The following is an 18978-nucleotide window of genomic DNA, read 5'->3' as shown; positions in this document are numbered from 1 at the left end:
TGTGTCAGTTGATTTATTTTTTTTGTTTTTCTGCTGAGCTCAGTGTGTCACCTCTGCTTTTGTATTTGCTGGGATTCCAGCTTATTCTCAGTCTAATCACAGGTGCGTGACTACTTAACTACTGCGCATTTCTAGTCAAATATTCAAGTTTCTGGCAGCTTGCACACATTTAAGAGGACTGAACGGTGCTCCCACTCATGAAGCGGTCTCTGTTGTAGACTGACAGTGGATATGCCTTCCTCCTTTAAAGCTTCTTGTCTCTGACAGGTTTAATTGGAGTTCCAGTGACCAAATACAAATAACATTTCAACTCCTGATCTTTAATCGATTTGATTTAATGCCGTAATGAGGGAACAGGCCTCATGTGGTCATGAAACTGCTTGTCCATCAATTTTCCAATTAATTTCAAGCCTTTGACAAACGGTAACTATGCGTAAAAATGTCTAATTGTTAAACAGGTTATGTAATTCTTTGTAAAATCCCCTCAGTTAAGTCTGCACTTGATTTAATATCCAGTGTAGTGGTATACAGGAGCAAATTCACATGGTGTGAATGCAGTACATCTAAGAAAGTTTGAATACCTCACTCGCAGCTACAAAGACGAAGTCAGGTTATGTTTTCATGCCAGTGCACAGCAATGAGGTCGCTGAATTCAGTCAAGACATGTGACTTAAATCTCAGGCATGACCTAGATTCAGAGGGCTGCCCTTCCCTGTATGCTAATATTCTCTCCACCTATTGTGGAGAACCACATGTTCAAGGAGCATGGGAAGCTTGTGTGCAGAACTTTCTAGTGAAACCCATTCTAATAAAATAAAGAAGAAAAAAAACTGACCTGTGTTTTAGTCCTCTACAGATGGTCTCTACTTTGGCCATCTGTGGCAGCTTTTTAGGCAGTCAGGACACACAACAAATATATATCTTTCATCCTACATGAAAAGCATGTTCAGTCCAATTTTCCAGGGGTTTTCATGTTACTCTTAAAAGGTCACATGGTCTCTAATGTGCTGAGTAGGTTTCATAACCACTGAGTCAGTGACACCCATTGAAAGCCTGTTGTATAATTTCTGTGTCATGTTGTGAGAATGAGGTTTTAGGGTCATTTAAGAGCCTCAGATATGGGGAAAGATGCTGATCCATGAAGCTTGTATGGCACAGGCAGCCTTATTTAACTAACTGCTCTCAATCGCTTCTCTCCGACCCAGCAGTGACGACTCGATAAATATCTGTTCGCTTTCAGCATCTGCATTATTTTCATAAGTTTGACATCCAACATTCACTGCTCTGTCTCTGCAGTTTGATATGACAGAGGTTCACTTTACTTCTGTAATCCTGCCATCCGCTCTCCATCACTCCACTCTACCCAGGGGATTTGACTGCCATTAAGAGATGGCTTTTTGATGTGTGTTTTCCATCACGAACGCAGACAGGCACACGCACGCGCATTTGGTGAAGTGGGGTGGATGAAGGGTAAAAACATGCAGCATTTTTTGTTGGGGAACCGTGGCAGGCAGAAGCTTCTGCTCAGCTCACTCAGTGATGCTGTTGAAGGTGCCCTTTGTGGACTGACATGGGATGGACACATGCATGACTATTTGGGCAGTGACGTTTGGTACACATGGATGCAACTTTCTGGAAAGAGCTACAGGTATGTTGCTTTGAATTTCTTGGATTTCCTCTGTGATTTGCTGTAAATTTAGCATCGCTGTAAAGACCGACTGTCTGTGGTTTCCTGCCGTTAACAGATAAAACTATCCAACCACACTAGATCATCTAAAGATCTCCAGCAGCATTTGTATAACTCATAATTGTTCATCATTAAGATCTCTGTTTGTGCCATTTCAGACCTCCGTTAATCCTGGCATGTCCCAGATGAGCGGCTACAGTAATGACTGTCATCATTTTCACTGGTCAGTCTCAATCTCTTCTCTCTTCCACTGTTTCTGGGCTCATTTGACTTAGTTTCTTCTCCTGCTTTCAGAATTGCTGTGGCTCCATCAAAGACTGACCGATCAAACTGCAAGGCAGGGCTGAATTCGAGCTAATGCGAACCAGATCAAGAGTGAAAGCACAGGCGCAGACAATACTTATTGTTGTGGAGCTAATCTCTGATATAAGCTTGTCTTTCTTAATCACATCATCGTTTCAAACGGCCAGTTTAGCCTTCGGGCCACACATCGACGTCACTCAAACATCTAGTCTTTAGTTAAGCAGCAGTGTCCTGCTGTGGATGCAAAATCTTTTTAATATCAAAGATGTATTTATTTATTTTTAATTCATTATATCTTTTTATTTACTGATGATAGTAGACTTTGAAGGATTTGATGAATCAAAAACATCAAAAACTTGCGAAAACAATATTGTTTTCATGTACAGTAATACGGAGAAATAACAAATAAAGGAAATATTATGAAACACACATCATGAAATGTGCTTGTAGTGGGGTACACATATACAGAATTTCCCAGATTGGATAAATAGTATTATATAGTGTATTACTGTTATTGTTCAACAATGATAATTAAAATTTATGTTCAAGGTTAGTCGTTTTGCCTCTTATAATATTTTTAATGATTATGTTGTATCTTAGTCAAGCACTTTTTAAAAACTCCTGTCTGTTGTTTGAATCTGTCACAGTATTTCTGACAAATTTTTGGATGCATAAAAATAATTTCTGTAATTAATAAACCAAAAAAAAAATTAAATTCATTGTCAACAAACAACAACAGCAACAAAAGGAAAACCTGTAAAGTTTTTTGGGTTTTTTTGTTGATTCCACCTTGGTGGCCTCAGGATCTCGTCTCTACTTTTTGTGGATGACGTGGTTCTGTTGTCCTCAGCAGATTTCGTTCTCTAGCTTGCACTTGAGTGCTTCACAGCTTTGTATAAAACTGCAGGAATGAGAATTAGCAGCTCCATGTCCAAGGCCATGGTTCTCAGTAGAAAAAGGTGAGGTGGCTGACCCAAAGTGGCGGAGCTCAAGTATCTTGGGTCTTGTTCACAAGTGCCAGGACAGATTGGATCACTGCAGACAGTGCCTTGATCTTTTGTGGTGAAAAAAGTTCAGATCATGAATACAAGTGTTGGAAATGAACTTTCTCTGAATGGTGGTTGAATGGGCTCACAAAAAGGATGAGGTACAGCCATCTGGAAGGGGCTCAAAGTAGAGCTGTTACTCCTCCAAATCAAAAGGAGCCAGTTCAGGTGGTTTGCACATCTAATTAGGATGCCTCCTGGCTGCCTCCTGGACGAGGCGCTCTGGGCATGTCCTACTGGGTTAGGACACACCTGCAGGACACTGGCCCTCGAGGCCTGGAGTTGGACACCCTTGGTTTAGGCTGTTGCAGTAGAAGAGAATGGATGGATGGTTTGTGGCTGAGCAGTATGACAAGTCAGATAAAACAGCATACATTTATTTTATACTAGAAATACAGTGGGGCAAAAAAGTATTTAGTCAGCCACCGATTGTGCAAGTTCCCCCACCTAAAATGATGACAGAGGTCAGTAATTTGCACCAGAGGTACACTTCAACTGTGAGAGACAGAATGTGAAAAAAAAAATCCATGAATCCACATGGTAGGATTTGTAAAGAATTTATTCGTAAATCAGGGTGGAAAATAAGTATTTGGTCAATAACAAAAATACAACTCAATACTTTGTAACATAACCTTTGTTGGCAATAACAGAGGTCAAACGTTTACTATAGGTCTTTACCAGGTTTGCACACACAGTAGCTGGTATTTTGGCCCATTCCTCCATGCAGATCTTCTCGAGAGCAGTGATGTTTTGGGGCTGTCGCCGAGCAACACGGACTTTCAACTCCCGCCACAGATTTTCTATGGGGTTGAGGTCTGGAGACTGGCTAGGCCACTCCAGGACTTTCAAATGCTTCTTACGGAGCCACTCCTTTGTTGCCCGGGCGGTGTGTTTTGGATCATTGTCATGTTGGAAGACCCAGCCTCGTTTCATCTTCAAAGTTCTCACTGATGGAAGGAGGTTTTGGCTCAAAATCTCACGATACATGGCCCCATTCATTCTGTCCTTAACACGGATCAGTCGTCCTGTCCCCTTGGCAGAAAAACAGCCCCATAGCATGATGTTTCCACCCCCATGCTTCACAGTAGGTATGGTGTTCTTGGGATGCAACTCAGTATTCTTCTTCCTCCAAACACGACGAGTTGAGTTTATACCAAAAAGTTCTACTTTGGTTTCATCTGACCACATGACATTCTCCCAATCCTCTGCTGTATCATCCATGTGCTCTCTGGCAAACTTCAGACGGGCCTGGACATGCACTGGCTTCAGCAGCGGAACACGTCCGGCACTGCGGGATTTGATTCCCTGCCGTTGTAGTGTGTTACTGATGGTGACCTTTGTTACTTTGGTCCCAGCTCTCTGCAGGTCATTCACCAGGTCCCCCCGTGTGGTTCTGGGATCTTTGCTCACCGTTCTCATGATCATTTTGACCCCACGGGATGAGAGCTTGCGTGGAGCCCCAGATCGAGGGAGATTATCAGTGGTCTTGTATGTCTTCCATTTTCTGATGATTGCTCCCACAGTTGATTTTTTCACACCAAGCTGCTTGCCTATTGTAGATTCACTCTTCCCAGTCTGGTGCAGGTCTACAATACTTTTCCTGGTGTCCTTCGAAAGCTCTTTGGTCTTGGCCATGGCGGAGTTTGGAGTCTGACTGTTTGAGGCTGTGGACAGGTGTCTTTTATACAGATGATGAGTTCAAACAGGTGCCATTCATACAGGTAACGAGTGGGGGACAGAAAAGCTTCTTACAGAAGACGTTACAGGTCTGTGAGAGCCAGAGATTTTCCTTGTTTGAGGTGACCAAATACTTATTCGTAAATTAGGGTGGAAAATAAATTCTTTACAAATCCTACCATGTGAATTCATGGATTTTTTTTTCACATTCTGTCTCTCACAGTTGAAGTGTACCTCTGGTGCAAATTACTGACCTCTGTCATCATTTTAAGTGGGGGAACTTGCACAATCGGTGGCTGACTAAATACTTTTTTGCCCCACTGTAGCTGTCATATTCATGTACCATTCATGGTGTTTACACATTTCAATTTCCAAATGTACTTAGAACACATGATCAAGAAACGCATGACTCAATGAATGAACAGTGAAGTGCATGTAAGGTCAGTCATTCCACTGGGCTCCAAGCAAAATCAGATTATCTGCCTTTGAAATGCCTTTAATATCCCGAAGCTCATCCAATTTTGTTTCTTTCATCCAAGAAACACAGCAAAAATCAAACTTCTGTGAAAACTTAGTACACAGTTATTCAGATTGTTGTTTAGACTTGCATGTAAAGTAGTTCTTAAATAGTCCAAAACACAGCAGCTAGGCTGACAATCACACATTAAAGCAAAGTCTAATCTGAGTGAGTGGAACCGGTGGTTTGCACTTAGTCGTAAACTGTTTATTTTACCTTTCATGAAAGTGCATCTTAATTGTAAACTTTGACAGTGGACTCCTGTCTCTTTGAGAATGTTTTTCAGTTAGTTAGAGTGCAGTGGCTGAAGCAAAAACCCGGGTGTGGGAGGAGTTCGGAGAGGCCATGGAAAAAGACTTTCGGACTGCCTCGAAGAGATTCTGGCAAACCATCAGGCGTCTCAGGAGGGGAAAGCAGTGCTCTACCTGCACTGTGTATAGTGCTGGTGGAGCGCTGCTGACGTCGACTGAGAAAATTGTCAGGCGGTGGAAGGAATACTTCGAGGACCTCCTTAATCCCACTGACACGTCTTCCGAGGAGGAAGCAGAGTCTGGGGATGAGGGGAATGACCCGCCAATTTCCGGGGGCGAGGTCACTGAGGCAGTTAAACAACTCCTTGGTGGCAGAGCCCCTGGTGTTGATGAAGTCCGCCCCGAGTTCCTGAAGGCTCTGGACATTGTAGGGCTGTCCTGGTTGACACGCCTCTGCAATGTTGCGTGGAGATCAGGGGCAGTACCTGTGGACTGGCAGACCGGGGTGGTGGTCCCCATCTTTAAGAAGGGGGACCGGAGGGTGTGTTCCAACTACAGGGGGATCACACTCCTCAGCCTCCCTGGGAAAGTCTATGCCAGGGTGCTGGAAAGGAGAGTTCGTCCGTTAGTCGAACCTCGGATACAGGAGGAACAATGCGGTTTTCGTCGAACACTGGACCAGCTCTTTATCCTCTCCAGGATACTTGAGGGTGCATGGGAGTTTGCCCAACCAGTCTACATGTGTTTTGTGGACTTGGAGAAGGCATTCGACCGTGTCCCTTGAGGTGTCCTGTGGGAGGTGTTGCGGGAGTATGGGGTGTCTGGCCCATTGCTACGGGCCATTCGATCCCTATACAACCGTTGCAAGAGCTTGGTTCGCATTGCTGGCAATAAGTCGGACTCGTTCCCGGTGGGTGATGGGCTCCGCCAGGGCTGCCCTTTGTCTCCGGTTCTGTTCATAATTTTTATGGACAGGATTTCTAGGCGCAGCCAAGTGGCGGAGGGCTTTCGCTTTGGTGGCCTCAGAATCTCGTCTCTGATTTTTGCGGATGATGTGGTTCTGTTGGCTTCATCGGGTGAGGGCCTCCAGCTCGCACTGGAACGGTTCGCAGCTGAGTGTGAAGCAGCGGGAATGAGGATCAGCACCTCCAAATCTGAGGCCATGGTTCTCAGCCGGAAAAGGGTGGAGTGCCCACTCCGGGTCGGGGATGAGTTCCTGCCCCAAGTGGAGGAGTTCAAGTATCTCGGGGTCTTGTTCGCGAGTGATGGGAGAAGGGAGCCGGAGATCGACAGACGGATTGGGGCTGCAGCTGCAGTAATGCAGACGCTGCACTGGTCCGTCATGGTGAAGAGGGAGCTGAGTGTAAAAGCGAAGCTCTCAATTTACCAGTCGATCTACGTCCCTACCCTCACCTATGGCCACGAGCTGTGGGTAGTGACCGAAAGAACGAGATCACGGATACAAGCGGCGGAAATGAGTTTCCTCCGAAGGGTGGCTGGCCTCTCCCTTAGAGATAGGGTGAGAAGTTCGGCCATCCGGGAGGGGCTCAGAGTAGAGCCGCTGCTCCTCCACATCGAAAGGAGCCAGCTGAGGTGGTTCGGGCATCTGACAAGGATGCCCCCTGGGCGCCTCCTGGGTGAGGTGTTCCAGGCATGTCCCACCGGGAGGAGGCCCCGGGGCAGAACCAGGACACGCTGGAGAGATTATATCTCTCGGCTGGCCTGGGAACGCCTTGGTGTTCCCCCGGATAAGCTGGAGGAGGTGGCTGGGGAGAGGGAGGTCTGGGCCTCTTTGATTAGGCTGCTGCCCCCGCGACCCGGCCTCGGATAAAGCGGATGAAGATCGTTGGATGGATGGATAGAAGTTGTTTTTCTTAATCATGAAAATAATTCTGTCATCACGCCCTTTGGTTGTCTTCTGTAATGTTTCAGGCCTTTTGGTGCTGCTGAGCTGGTCAGTTTATTCTTTTTTTAAACAATGTATCAGATCATTGATTTAAGACAGTGCAACACTAGACAGAACAGGACGATACAGACACAAGACAGTGCAGTGGAAATGTGCAAAATGCTGAGTATTGTGCAAAAGTAACTTGGTGTCTGTAGTAGAGATGGACCGATCCGATATTACGTATCGGTATCGGTCCGATACTGACCTAAATTACTGGATCGGATATCGGAGAAAAATAAAAAATGTAATCCGATCCATTAAATATCACGAAAGCACCTCACAAAACTTGCAACACGCTGTAACTCACCTCAGAACGTTAGCACGTCGGAGCAGTATGCATCACGTGATAGAGCGGCTGTGGCATGCGGGACCTGTCGGTGGTCTGGATAGCATTTGGAGCTTCGCTAGCAACCCGGCATTTCATCTCCGACAAAGTTATCCCCGAGAGAAGTAAAGCAAGTGTGTAAGTCCATCTCTGAATGTTTGTAAAGCATTCCTGCGTTAAGCTTAACAAGCGATATATGGAGTGACTGCCTCTTCTTGCTGCTACTTCAATCATGAAACTGATCAATGATCAGCTGATCGGCTTTTCTGTCGCGAGTCCGTCTCTCTGGTTTGTTTTTGGCCCACTTTGCACCAGAAAGAGGAAACCAGCGGCTGAACAACAGCAGCACGTTTAAGCTTGATCAGCTGTTGTTAGAATGTATTTATTATTACTTTCTACTCCAGGATCTTTTTCTATGTAGCTGACGTAACTGTGCAGGGGCGGATCTAGCAAAGTTTAGCCAGGGGGGCCGATAGGGCATTAACAGGGAAAAGGGGGCACAAAGACATACTTTTCTTTCTTATTCTCATTTAAAATGTCTAGCTTTTAATAAATAATTATCCAAATCTTACACCCAAAGTTTTAATTTGATGTAAAATGAATAGAAGTCAATTACTGTATATAGTAACTATTAAGTCTAATATATATACCCTAGTAAGCTATAGTACTTTTTCCTTTGGGAAGGTACCATCTGTGCAGTCTGCAATTTTGTTGAAGAAAGATGTTGAATCTATTTAATATTTCTTGAAAAATAATTGATTTCTGTGCATTTTTTTTCACACTGCATCAAATTAAGGTTGATTACGTCGATTAAGCATCATGAGGTGGAGCGTGAGGGGTGGTTCCCTATTTTTTATTTATTTATTTTTGTTGTTGCTGGGAGTTGGAACCCTATTAGTTAGGTTGCTTAATATTTACGCTAAGTACTCTTTAAAATACCAGAATAGGGAGGATGGTGTAGGTCTAAGTTTATTAGATTGATCAGTATTGCTGAACTATGAAATATTTTTTTTTTTTTTGCATACAGGTTTTTTGCATACACTCTTTCACCACATGTGTATAACAGAATAGCTTTAGTGTAGTTGTTGTTTTAAACTTGAGTATGAACTTATACAACATGCAGCAAGATATTAAAAAAAAACAGTTTTGTTGATTAAAAAACACACTATATCGGATTCATATTGGTATCGGCAGATATCCAAATTTATGATATCGGTATCGGTATCGGACATAAAAAAGTGGTATCGTGCCATCTCTTGTCTGTAGGTGTGTGTGTGTATGAGTGTGAGATACTGCAGATAAGTGCTTGGTAGTGACATGTATGAAGGTGTGCACGTGTGTCAGTCCAGTCAGAGTGTTCAGGAGTCTGACGGCTTGGAGTAAGAAACTGTTCTGTAGTCTGGTAGTGAGGCCCGGATGCTCCGGTACCTCTTTCCAGAAGGCAGCACGGTGAAGAGTGTGTGTGAGCGGTGTGTGAGGTCCTCCATAATGCTGGTGGCTTTGCGGATGGAGCGGGTGCTAAAAGTGTCCATGATGGAGGGGAGAGGGGAGAGACAGGTTGTTGACTCTACACCAGTCAGTAATGATGGCCTCCCTAACTTTTATCAACATCTCTTTTGGCCTGATATTTAAAATTACAACGAAAAGCTATAAAATAAAATAACTTCAGATATTATGTCTGCTTCATTTGTCATGATACAGTTTCACCTGACCACGAAACTGCTTGTTAGGCAATTTTCCAGTCAATTTTTGACTGGAAATAGGGGATGCAATTCCAGAACAATTCATGGAAAAGTTTTGTAAAACCCTTTCAGTTAAAGTTGAAGGTTTGCAACCATTCATGTGTTGATTGTGATGGTGTATAATGACAAAACTACAAAAAGTTGCTCCAACAAGTTATGAGCCCAACTCCTTTTGTTACATTGTGCAACTGATGGTTTTTTTTTTAAATGGGCAGGAGTGTGAAAGGTTTTCTGTCTTGATATAGAGAAACTGAAGCATTATATAATAATAATTATAATAGTGCTTGATATAAGGGGATGTGGTAAAGCCCTGTAGTTTGAAAAGGGTCATACTACAGAAAGGTGCGTCGTCAGGGTGATGAAAATCTGCTGCTAAAACTTCTTTCACAACTCTAAACTAGATTATATTGCAACAAGTAGAGCTTATTGTCCTTTATTTATTTTTTTATTTGTTTCATTACATTTTTTAATGTGATTTTTTAAATTCATTGACTACATTTAAAAAACAGTTATGAAAAACACTGCAGCCTAAATATTTAGTTAAAGACTAAGAGTAGACAAATGAAATAAAGAAACAACATGGTATAAATTTATACAATGTATATATTTGTGTCACTTTTAATTTCAAATCATCCGATGACCTGATTAATAAAAAAAGAAAATATTGTTAATAGTACATAAGATGACATCATAGACAACAATATTAACACCAGTTGACTTTTTGGTGGCTCATTTAGTATGCATTAGCTCACATTTCTTACTTAGTGCACTTGTTTAGTTAGAATTAGGCCTCCAACACTCTTTCACCACATGTGTAGAACAAGCTTTTCAATTCCTGTAAAAATACTGAAAGTACCACCACACTCTGAAATAACACCCATCCTGTCCTCCTTTCAGTCTCTGTGCTTTGCCTGCTGCCTCAGGAGGTGCTGGCACGGTGGGCTTGTGTTCGCGCCTGCCCACCATCCTGCACCTGCACGCAGGAGAAGAGCTGCAGCGTGCTCTGCGACCGCTCCGGCCTGGCTGAGCTGCCCAAAGAGTTTCCGTGTGAGGCCTCCGCCATCAACCTGGACAAAAACAGGCTCAAGTTCTTGTCAGAAAGGGCCTTTGGTACTCTGCCCTCCCTCAAGTCTCTCTCTCTGGACCACAACAACATCTCCTTCATTACCCCAGGAGCCTTTAAGGTTTGCTGAATGTTCTGCTGAAGGATTTTGTAACCAAAAATACAAACACGTAACAAACAGGTATATATATATATATATATATATATATATATATATATATATATATATATGTATATATATAAAAACTGCCTGAATGATCATGTGAGGAAACCCATCAACATGCAGAAATACAAAAAAAATCTACAATTTCAAGCACTACTGTATCTTTACTAGATTTACTAGAAATTCATTTTTATATTTTTAGAGTTTTCATACTTGACTAACAGTTTCTGTCACGCAGGGCCTCTCGAACTTGGTGGAGCTGAAAATGGCGCACAACGAGTACATCAGCTACCTTCACACACGAACTTTCACAGGGGTGAAGAAGCTGGTGCACCTCGACTTGTCCGACTGTAACCTGTTCAGCATCCCCGATCGTATCTTTATAGAGCAAACGGCACTGAAGGAGCTGCTCTGTTTCCAAAACAACTTCAGGAGGATCCCGGGGGCCATCAGAGGCATGGAAAACCTGACTCACATCTATCTGGAGAGAAACAAGATAGAGGCAGTGGCCTACAACTCCCTGCTGGGCCTGGGTAGCCTCAAGTAAGCCACAGGCCCCAAGCTCATGCATGAACTCACATAGCTACAACCAGGCATTCATTTATTGACTGAGGTTTTGCATAAACTATTAAAGCAGACCTGCTATGCTTATTTCCAGCTACAGATTTTTATTGCACAGTCACAGTTCAAAATACTGCTTATTTATCTCATGCAGGGTCTCATTGCACGCTCAGTTCATCTTCTGTTTGAACTAAGCATTCAGCAGTTCAAAGTTTGTGTATTCATCCTTAGTTCATGCACTGCTCCCATCCTGTTTTCAGAGATTTTACAGATGACATGGAACAAAGTTATTTTGTGCAGGTGTGGTTCCTGGTGTGAGTCTGCAGTGCCTAAGGTAGCATGTGCGATTTTCTGTGCTGAAACAAAAGCATGACAAACTGAATATTGGTAGCAAAGAAAGGCTGTCTAAATCTAACACAGCCACTGATCTTCTCTTATTGTGTAAACCAGTTCATTCTTTCAAACATCTTTATCTCTCTCAGGTACCTGAACCTCCAGGAGAACCGCATCAACGTGATCCATGAGCAGGCCTTCCAGGACCTTACACGGCTGGAGAACCTTTACCTCAATGACAACTTGCTGTCTGATTTGCCCAAGCTCGCCTTCAAAGGCCTCAGCCGGCTCAAGATGCTCAACCTCGGGGGTAACCAGTTGACCAACCTGTCCAAGACCTGGTTCAGTGACCAGGTGGAGCTGGAGGTCCTGTACCTAGACAGGAACCAGCTGCTATACATCGAGGAGGGCACTTTTGAGAACCTGACCAGCCTAATCACGCTCCACCTGAACAGCAACAATCTTACCACCCTTCCCTTCCCTGTTTTCCAGCCCATCTACTTCCTGGGCCGGCTTTACCTCTTCAGAAACCCCTGGGAGTGCGACTGCTCCCTTGAGTGGCTGAAGGAGTGGATGGAAAACTACAAGCTGGTGCGGGACATCCCCTGCGCTTCACCTTCCTCTGTGGCCGGACTGGACCTCGGTGAGGTGGTCTTCGCCAAGGTGAACGGCACATGTGTGGACCCCGCCGACCTCAACCTAACTACGGCCTCCTCGGAGATCACCTCCACCACAGAGAACCGCTTCAAAAGCCTCATTTTCACACTGATCCACCCGGAGTTCGGGGATCAGATGGGGAACGGCACAGAGAGCCTCCGCAACGGGACCCTGATTGAGAGCGAGGATGGGCAGCTCTCTGCAGGGGTCACAGGTCAACGGGCCTGGCCAAGCGAGTCTCTTTTTTGCTTCATTGTGATGTGGCTCAGCTTGGGTTTGATTGGCCAGTCAGATCTATTTTTCTCTCTGTACTGCACGTGAGAACAGTGGAGATGAGATCTGCTCCATGACCCACATGAGGAACATGGGAAGCTTTTTAAAAAAAAATGCTCCCGAGATAAAAGATGGTTTTATTTACTCATGCGAATATAAAAGGGTTGCTATTCATGTTTGCGTGTGTTAATGCTCTGATGTAGGATTTTGGGATTGTTTCCCTGGTAAAATGCAAACAGGGGAAACTGAATATTTTCAGGTAAGAAGGACTGGATGTGGTTTACCATACTGGTTATAGATTAAAGATTTATATATACTACTTCATATGTGATCATGCTCCTCCTCGTTCATATACAAATCTGTACAGCGGCAGGATTCATCTGTGCAATTGCAGTGGCAATGAAACTCAAACTGTGTAAGCTAACATCTAGTTTTTTTGTTGCATAAGTCGTCATTTTAATTATGATGTAATATTCATAGCGTTACATAGTCCGACTATTTTGTTTTTGTATTTTCATTCACAATGTTAAAGGAGATGAGAGCTCCTGTAGTTATCTCCTAAACACATGTCCGCTCTTTTTTGTGTGTAGGCTCTGCAGCTTTTCCACAAATGCATTAATCTTCTTACCGCATGCAGCTCGGTGTCGTCGCTGCTTGTGTGTGCTATAAAGTAACACAGACGGACTTTATCTTTGCCTCTAGTGCATGGGTATAATCTCTCTCTATACAGGGACTGTGGTGAGTCATTGCCATATATTGTGGATGGAGGGGGGGGCAGTGTCAAAGCATGTTTAATGCATATGTACACACTTACACTGTTGTGCTTTGTGTGGCTGACATACCATAACACAGGCGACTGCTTTCTTTCTACCCCGGTGAGTGTGAGTAATTTGGTCAGACAGCCTGTGGTGCAGTTCAGTTTTGTTATTAGACACAATGCTCTGTCAAAATCTATTTTTCTAAATAAAATAAATAATTAAGCTTTCAATGTGCTGGTTCAGTGACTCCTTTCAGCATCAGTCGAGGGGTTGACCCGTTTCACTTAATCCGCCCAGTGGCCTCTTTGGCTTGTTAATGTGGGATTATGCTGGGACTAAGACAAGCGAGGAGGCTGATGTCGCACCTCGTCCCTCTCGCACTCAACATTTTCTTTTGCTCGTCCAATTCCAGGTCACAGGGGAGCAGGAGGAGTCTGTCCCAGCTGTCATGGGAACGGGAGGAGAGGCACACCCTGGACAGATCGCCAGTCTGTCGCAGGGCTGCAAAGGTTCATATCTGAACAAATTTCTAATGTGATAACAGCTATGACAGACTTGCATTAATTAATATAACATCATCTTTAGTCAGTGGAATTTCCAGGCGCCTTTCCAAGAATTTATGATTACATGTTAAACCTTTCTAGGAAATGAACTGGAAACAACAGAAACTGTGATCAAGGGGAAAATCCTTCTGCTTTGAAGATTAGAAACATTATTGCATGTCTCATGGACATATCATGTAACATATGTGATGTAGTAGCAGGATTGTTCAGTACAGCACACATAACAATCATAGCAAATAGAATAGTACATTTAGAGATTAAATTTACTTCTCAACATATAACATGTTGGAATTATCTTAACAACTTTTACTGCACCATAATGCACTGAGTGTTGTTACTTACTGATGCTTTGAATATTTTACTACCTGTGGTCATATTTGTGCATGGTGGCAGGGCTATGCTTGTTTAGCTCTCTGAGGTCTAAGTCATCATAGGTGCCAACGTTCTCCTAACCCTGTATTTTGGAGAAGGGCACGTGTTTGCCAATTAGAATGATTAATTTGCTCATTTTCCGATCGCCAAGACTTAGAAAACAGTTTAATACAAACTGTAGTGACATAGGGTTGTAGATGTCACTGATGATGTCTCAGACCACAGGATTAAGTACATCTTCTAGTTCAACTGTATTATTATTCAAAATCAACAAAGCAGCCCAGGTCTCGAAGATAAACAGCAGTCATCTGGGAATTATGCACTCAGACTGTCATGTCTAAAGCTTTAACCCTCTGTTGCCATACAGCATTCAGCTTTAATCTAATCCTAAGGAAACAGAATATATATATATATTTTCTTTTTATTAAAATATTCTCCAAAGTCATGGCAATCACAAACTAACTGACACAAAAAAAGACAGTTTTGGCCTTCTTTAAAGTACAGTTTGTCACCCATGATGACTCAGACCTCAGCAAGTTAAAGGGAAGCCTGGTGGAGCTGCAGCCTATCAATCAAAATGCTCTATTAGGATATAATAACTGGGATTGTCAATGAAAAGTCAGGACTCTTGCAATCACATAATGACTATATACTATGTTAGTGCATTACCAACAGTCTGATAGATAGTGTTAGAGACTAGCTTACCAACGAAATGAGCATTTAGCAGCTAAAGCAGCAGCTAGTTCCCTCAGGAGTTGGTGGAGCCCAAAAACACACTGACTTTGTAAAGGTGGCAATGATACACAACAAATGGAGACCTCATTTCTAATTCACCACTACAGTGTCCTGACTTGAAATCTCAGTTGTAGCACTTTCTTTTGCTTTTCTTTTAATTTCAGCTATAGCCAGTTAGCTTTGTTGTATTTTGTTTTTCACAGACACAGATAGTTGCTAATCAGTGCAACTCATCAAAACTGAAAGCCAAACTCACAGGTCTGTTAGTAACCACATAACCATATAACTATATTAAAATAATCCCTTATGGTACATACGGGTATAAGATCAAGTTCAGTGACTCCAGTTAGAAAATGTGAAGCCCAATGAATAGCTATTGTTTACACTTGCACATGTGTGTCAGCTGGTAATTTAAATATGAAGGTCTATGGAGATGTTGGTGATGGCTCACTCTTAAAGTTGGCCTGAAGTGGTGAACAAAGTTTGCCATCTCTCACTCAGAGAACCAAGGTTATAGCGGTATATTCTGTAAATGCTGAATATATAAGCAACAATTTGCCACAAAGTTGTATCACCTTAAATGGGAAACTTTTCCCCTAGCAATACATCCATCTAAAATATTTTCATGTGAGTTTTCTTGCATTTAATAAAATCAGATGACACTTGCCCTGTGGTGATTAAAGTGCCAAAAAAAAGCTACATCAAAACTTCTGCATGAAGTGAATGTTAATATTTTATTTCTCTGTGTCAGACTCAACAAATCTTCACGTTCTTCACTGTTGATCCAAGCTGGATCTCTGCCTCCACCTCAGTGATAAAAGTGTGTGAGAGGATCGTGGTCATTGTACATTTTCCCGACTCCCAGGGCTGTTCTCTATAAATCAGTGTGGGGCTTTCAGAGAAGGTGAAGAAGCCAGATTTTAAAAATCAATTATTTTTCTTCTTCTTGCTTAGACACATCAACTGTGAGATATTTAACATCCATACCTGATAAAAAATGAATAAAAAAAAGAAAACCAACCACAGCTGTCCTGTCAACTGCTCCTTGTTTTTCTTTCCCCTGACGTTAATGCTATGGGATTATTCAACAGCAAACCACAGGTTTCAGCTCTGGAGGACTCTAATCGCTCACTTGCATTGATTGAAATCACCAAATGCAGTGTTTCAACAGAGAGGTCAGCTTAATGCACATTCACCTGAGGTATATAAGCCTCAGGAATGTATGACATGCTGGACTCCATTTATTATGCGTGACTTTAACTAAAAGTCTGGCTTTTCTTTCTGGTGGAACGATGCATGCACATACACACATAAATACATGATTAACTTCATCTTCATATGTGCCACAAGGTGAAGAGTAACAAGGTCATTTGCATCTGAAACATTTAAATTAGCCAGTTGTTTGATATGAAAAATATATTGGGAAATGCAATAGATAACACGTTTTTCTCTCTGCAGTGCAGCGTGAATGCATGCTGTGTGAAACAACACAGCTTCCTGTTGCTGTTTCCTCCTCCATTCCCTACTTATGCTGCTGAATGAAGGCCAGAAGGTGGTTTTGCAGAACATTACAATGATGTGTAACCTTTTCACACTGGCCTTAACCACCAAAATCTAATGAGTTAAGAAGAGGCTTTTGGGGCCATATCCATCAACGTATTCCTGAGTTTGCCAGTATGAAACTTGGATAGATGGACGTGTGTGTGTGTGTGTAATGACCCTATCTGGCCTCAATAATCCATGCCCGTTATATTTTTTTTATCCACTGTGGTCTGCCTCATCTGCCCTTGCTGCTGGTACCGCCTCTCTGCTTTATGTGTACACGTTTTCCCGGTCTGACCTCACCATAACCAGGCTGATCCAACGAATGCACACCTGCAGGAACTAAAGGATCTCCTGCTAATGTTCTGAGGCGCACGTTGAGACTCTGATGGAAGAGAACGGCTCTGGCAGAACAAGGTGACCTCTATAATTAGGCAGATGATTTGAGCAAGATTTGAGCATTTTTAGTTCAAATGTAGTTGCGAAACCAGGATTAGACAAAAGTCTTAAAACTAAAAGCAGATTTGTCCATAGAGCTTTAGATGGGAACCACTGCACTAAACGACCTAAAATCATAGTAAATAATTGCAGCTGGCTTCACTTTGGGCTACTTCAAAACGTAGTAAATGTGAATTAAAAATCTAGTATTGCAGTAAAGTGTAGTATGAACCTTTTGATTTTATGCTGCAATAAAACTAACATGTGATCAGCCCAGAAAGCACCCGCCTGCATTCATTGGTTTGGATCGAGCTGCAGTTACTCACAGGCAGTGCTGAAGCTGGAGGGATGTGCACAAAGCATTTCTTACAGGAAACCAACTTTAATGTGGTCCTTTGGACTATTTACTGTGTAAATAAGATGGACGTATGTTCCCAGTCTGAAAATCTGCTCGTAGCTCAAAAACACACACTTGTACTAAACAGACAGGGATCTGGGAATAATGAAACAATACTGTTTTACCTCAGAAGCAGGCGGCTCTCTGAAACGATTTCTCTGTTCCCAACGCTGTTAACAAGAGTTCAAACTGCGTCACTGACATCCTGAAATATGTATGAAAGCGGTCATGACACAGCTTTAGCTCCAGAATCAACCTCAAAATTCTCCCTGCTGGTGTCTTGTGGTGAGAACTGGATGAAGCTCACTTGTCCCTGAACAAGAAAGGGCCTTCCCTTTCTTGTTCAGGGACACCAGGACCTTGATGTTGACTGATTTTTTTTTTTTTCCACACTGAAACATACGTTTGGATGCAAAAACTTCTTAATTTTCTGTCGTTTTTACACACTTGGTGTGTAATGGCAGTTAGCCCATCCCTTTTTTAACCTCCTAGGACCTGGCGTCCACATATGTGGACATCACATTTTGGGTTGTCTAAACACTAAATTTTGCTCTACAAGGGCCTGATATCCACTTATGAAGAAATTATGCTGCCACTGTTCTAATGAAATTTAAGATGAAAGTCCTCATATGTGGATCTAATTTTTGTCATAAACAAAAACCAGGTAAAAAAAAAAAAATCTGGTTAATTCTTTGTTTCCACATTCATTAAAAATGCATGCCATGGGAGAGTTCAGGTCTTAAGATACTACCTACATTTTGGACTTTTTACGTCAGCGAGTTTGGAGGTAACTAAAGTAAAAGTTCAGTAAATGTAAATATTAGCCAAGTTAGACGCAGACATAAACATCTATACGAACATGATTTTGCAACTAGCCTGGCTCAATGAAAAATGCAGGTATGAATAGGTTTTTTCCTTCAATAGATGAATTCATCAATCAAAAATTGCATATTGTATTTATCTGGGGTTATCTTTTAAAATGTATTTGATCTGAAGCATGTGAAAAAACCCAAACAAACAATGGAAAAATCATTTAAAAACTAAGGAACGGGGAAAATACTTAAAAAAAAGTAATATAAAGTTCATGGGCTTCCAAATATCAGCTTAGAATGACCCATTCAGAAAAAGTCATTTGTATTGTGAACTCTACAAGAGCTGCTTTCTTTGTGGACGCTATGAAGCGCCTTGAGGCGACTTTTGTTGTGATTTGGCGCTACACAAATAAAATTGAATTGGACAGGCTGCTGGTGCTGTGAGTGCTCCGAGGTTTACTGCTTTTTGGCAAAGAGCCACATTCCCCAATATATGAGCAGACACTAGAGTTATCATGGCTATCTTCCAGCCTCTAACCCAGCATAAAGCTGGCAACTGAAACTGAAGATTATTATTATTAAATTTGAATATCCATTTTTTCATTACATGTGACCTTTGATTTTCCAGCTTATCGACCATCACTTTGTGAGAAGTCCCCATCTATGAAAACAATTTCTCACCCCTTCCTTACATCTTTCTCCATCTCTGAGTGAACGTCACACATTAGTGCATTTTTGTGGCTTTTAATACTAAATGATACACGTACAGCGTGACCAGCACCACCCTGAGCAGGTCTTTGCCAGATTTTAGAAGA

The 18978-nt window shown here is 42.4% G+C and overlaps 1 protein-coding gene across 1 annotated transcript; it reads left to right on the top strand.

The window, feature by feature from the left end:
* The first annotated feature begins 48 nt into the window (after window positions 1–48).
* nyx (nyctalopin) lies at window positions 49–13534 on the top strand. Its single transcript, XM_026143825.1, has 5 exons — window positions 49–1648; window positions 1846–1910; window positions 10394–10680; window positions 10961–11265; window positions 11766–13534. The coding sequence occupies exons 2-5, from the start codon at window positions 1889–1891 to the stop codon at window positions 12592–12594; spliced, it is 1443 nt and encodes a 480-aa protein (XP_025999610.1). The 5' UTR covers window positions 49–1648; window positions 1846–1888; the 3' UTR covers window positions 12595–13534.
* The last annotated feature ends 5444 nt before the right edge of the window (window positions 13535–18978 follow it).

Source organism: Astatotilapia calliptera, chromosome 16 (genome assembly GCF_900246225.1).
Source record: "Astatotilapia calliptera chromosome 16, fAstCal1.2, whole genome shotgun sequence".
Lineage (NCBI taxonomy): Eukaryota > Metazoa > Chordata > Actinopteri > Cichliformes > Cichlidae > Astatotilapia > Astatotilapia calliptera.
Note: the sequence above shows the minus strand (reverse complement) of the source record. Positions and strands in the feature narration are given on the sequence as shown.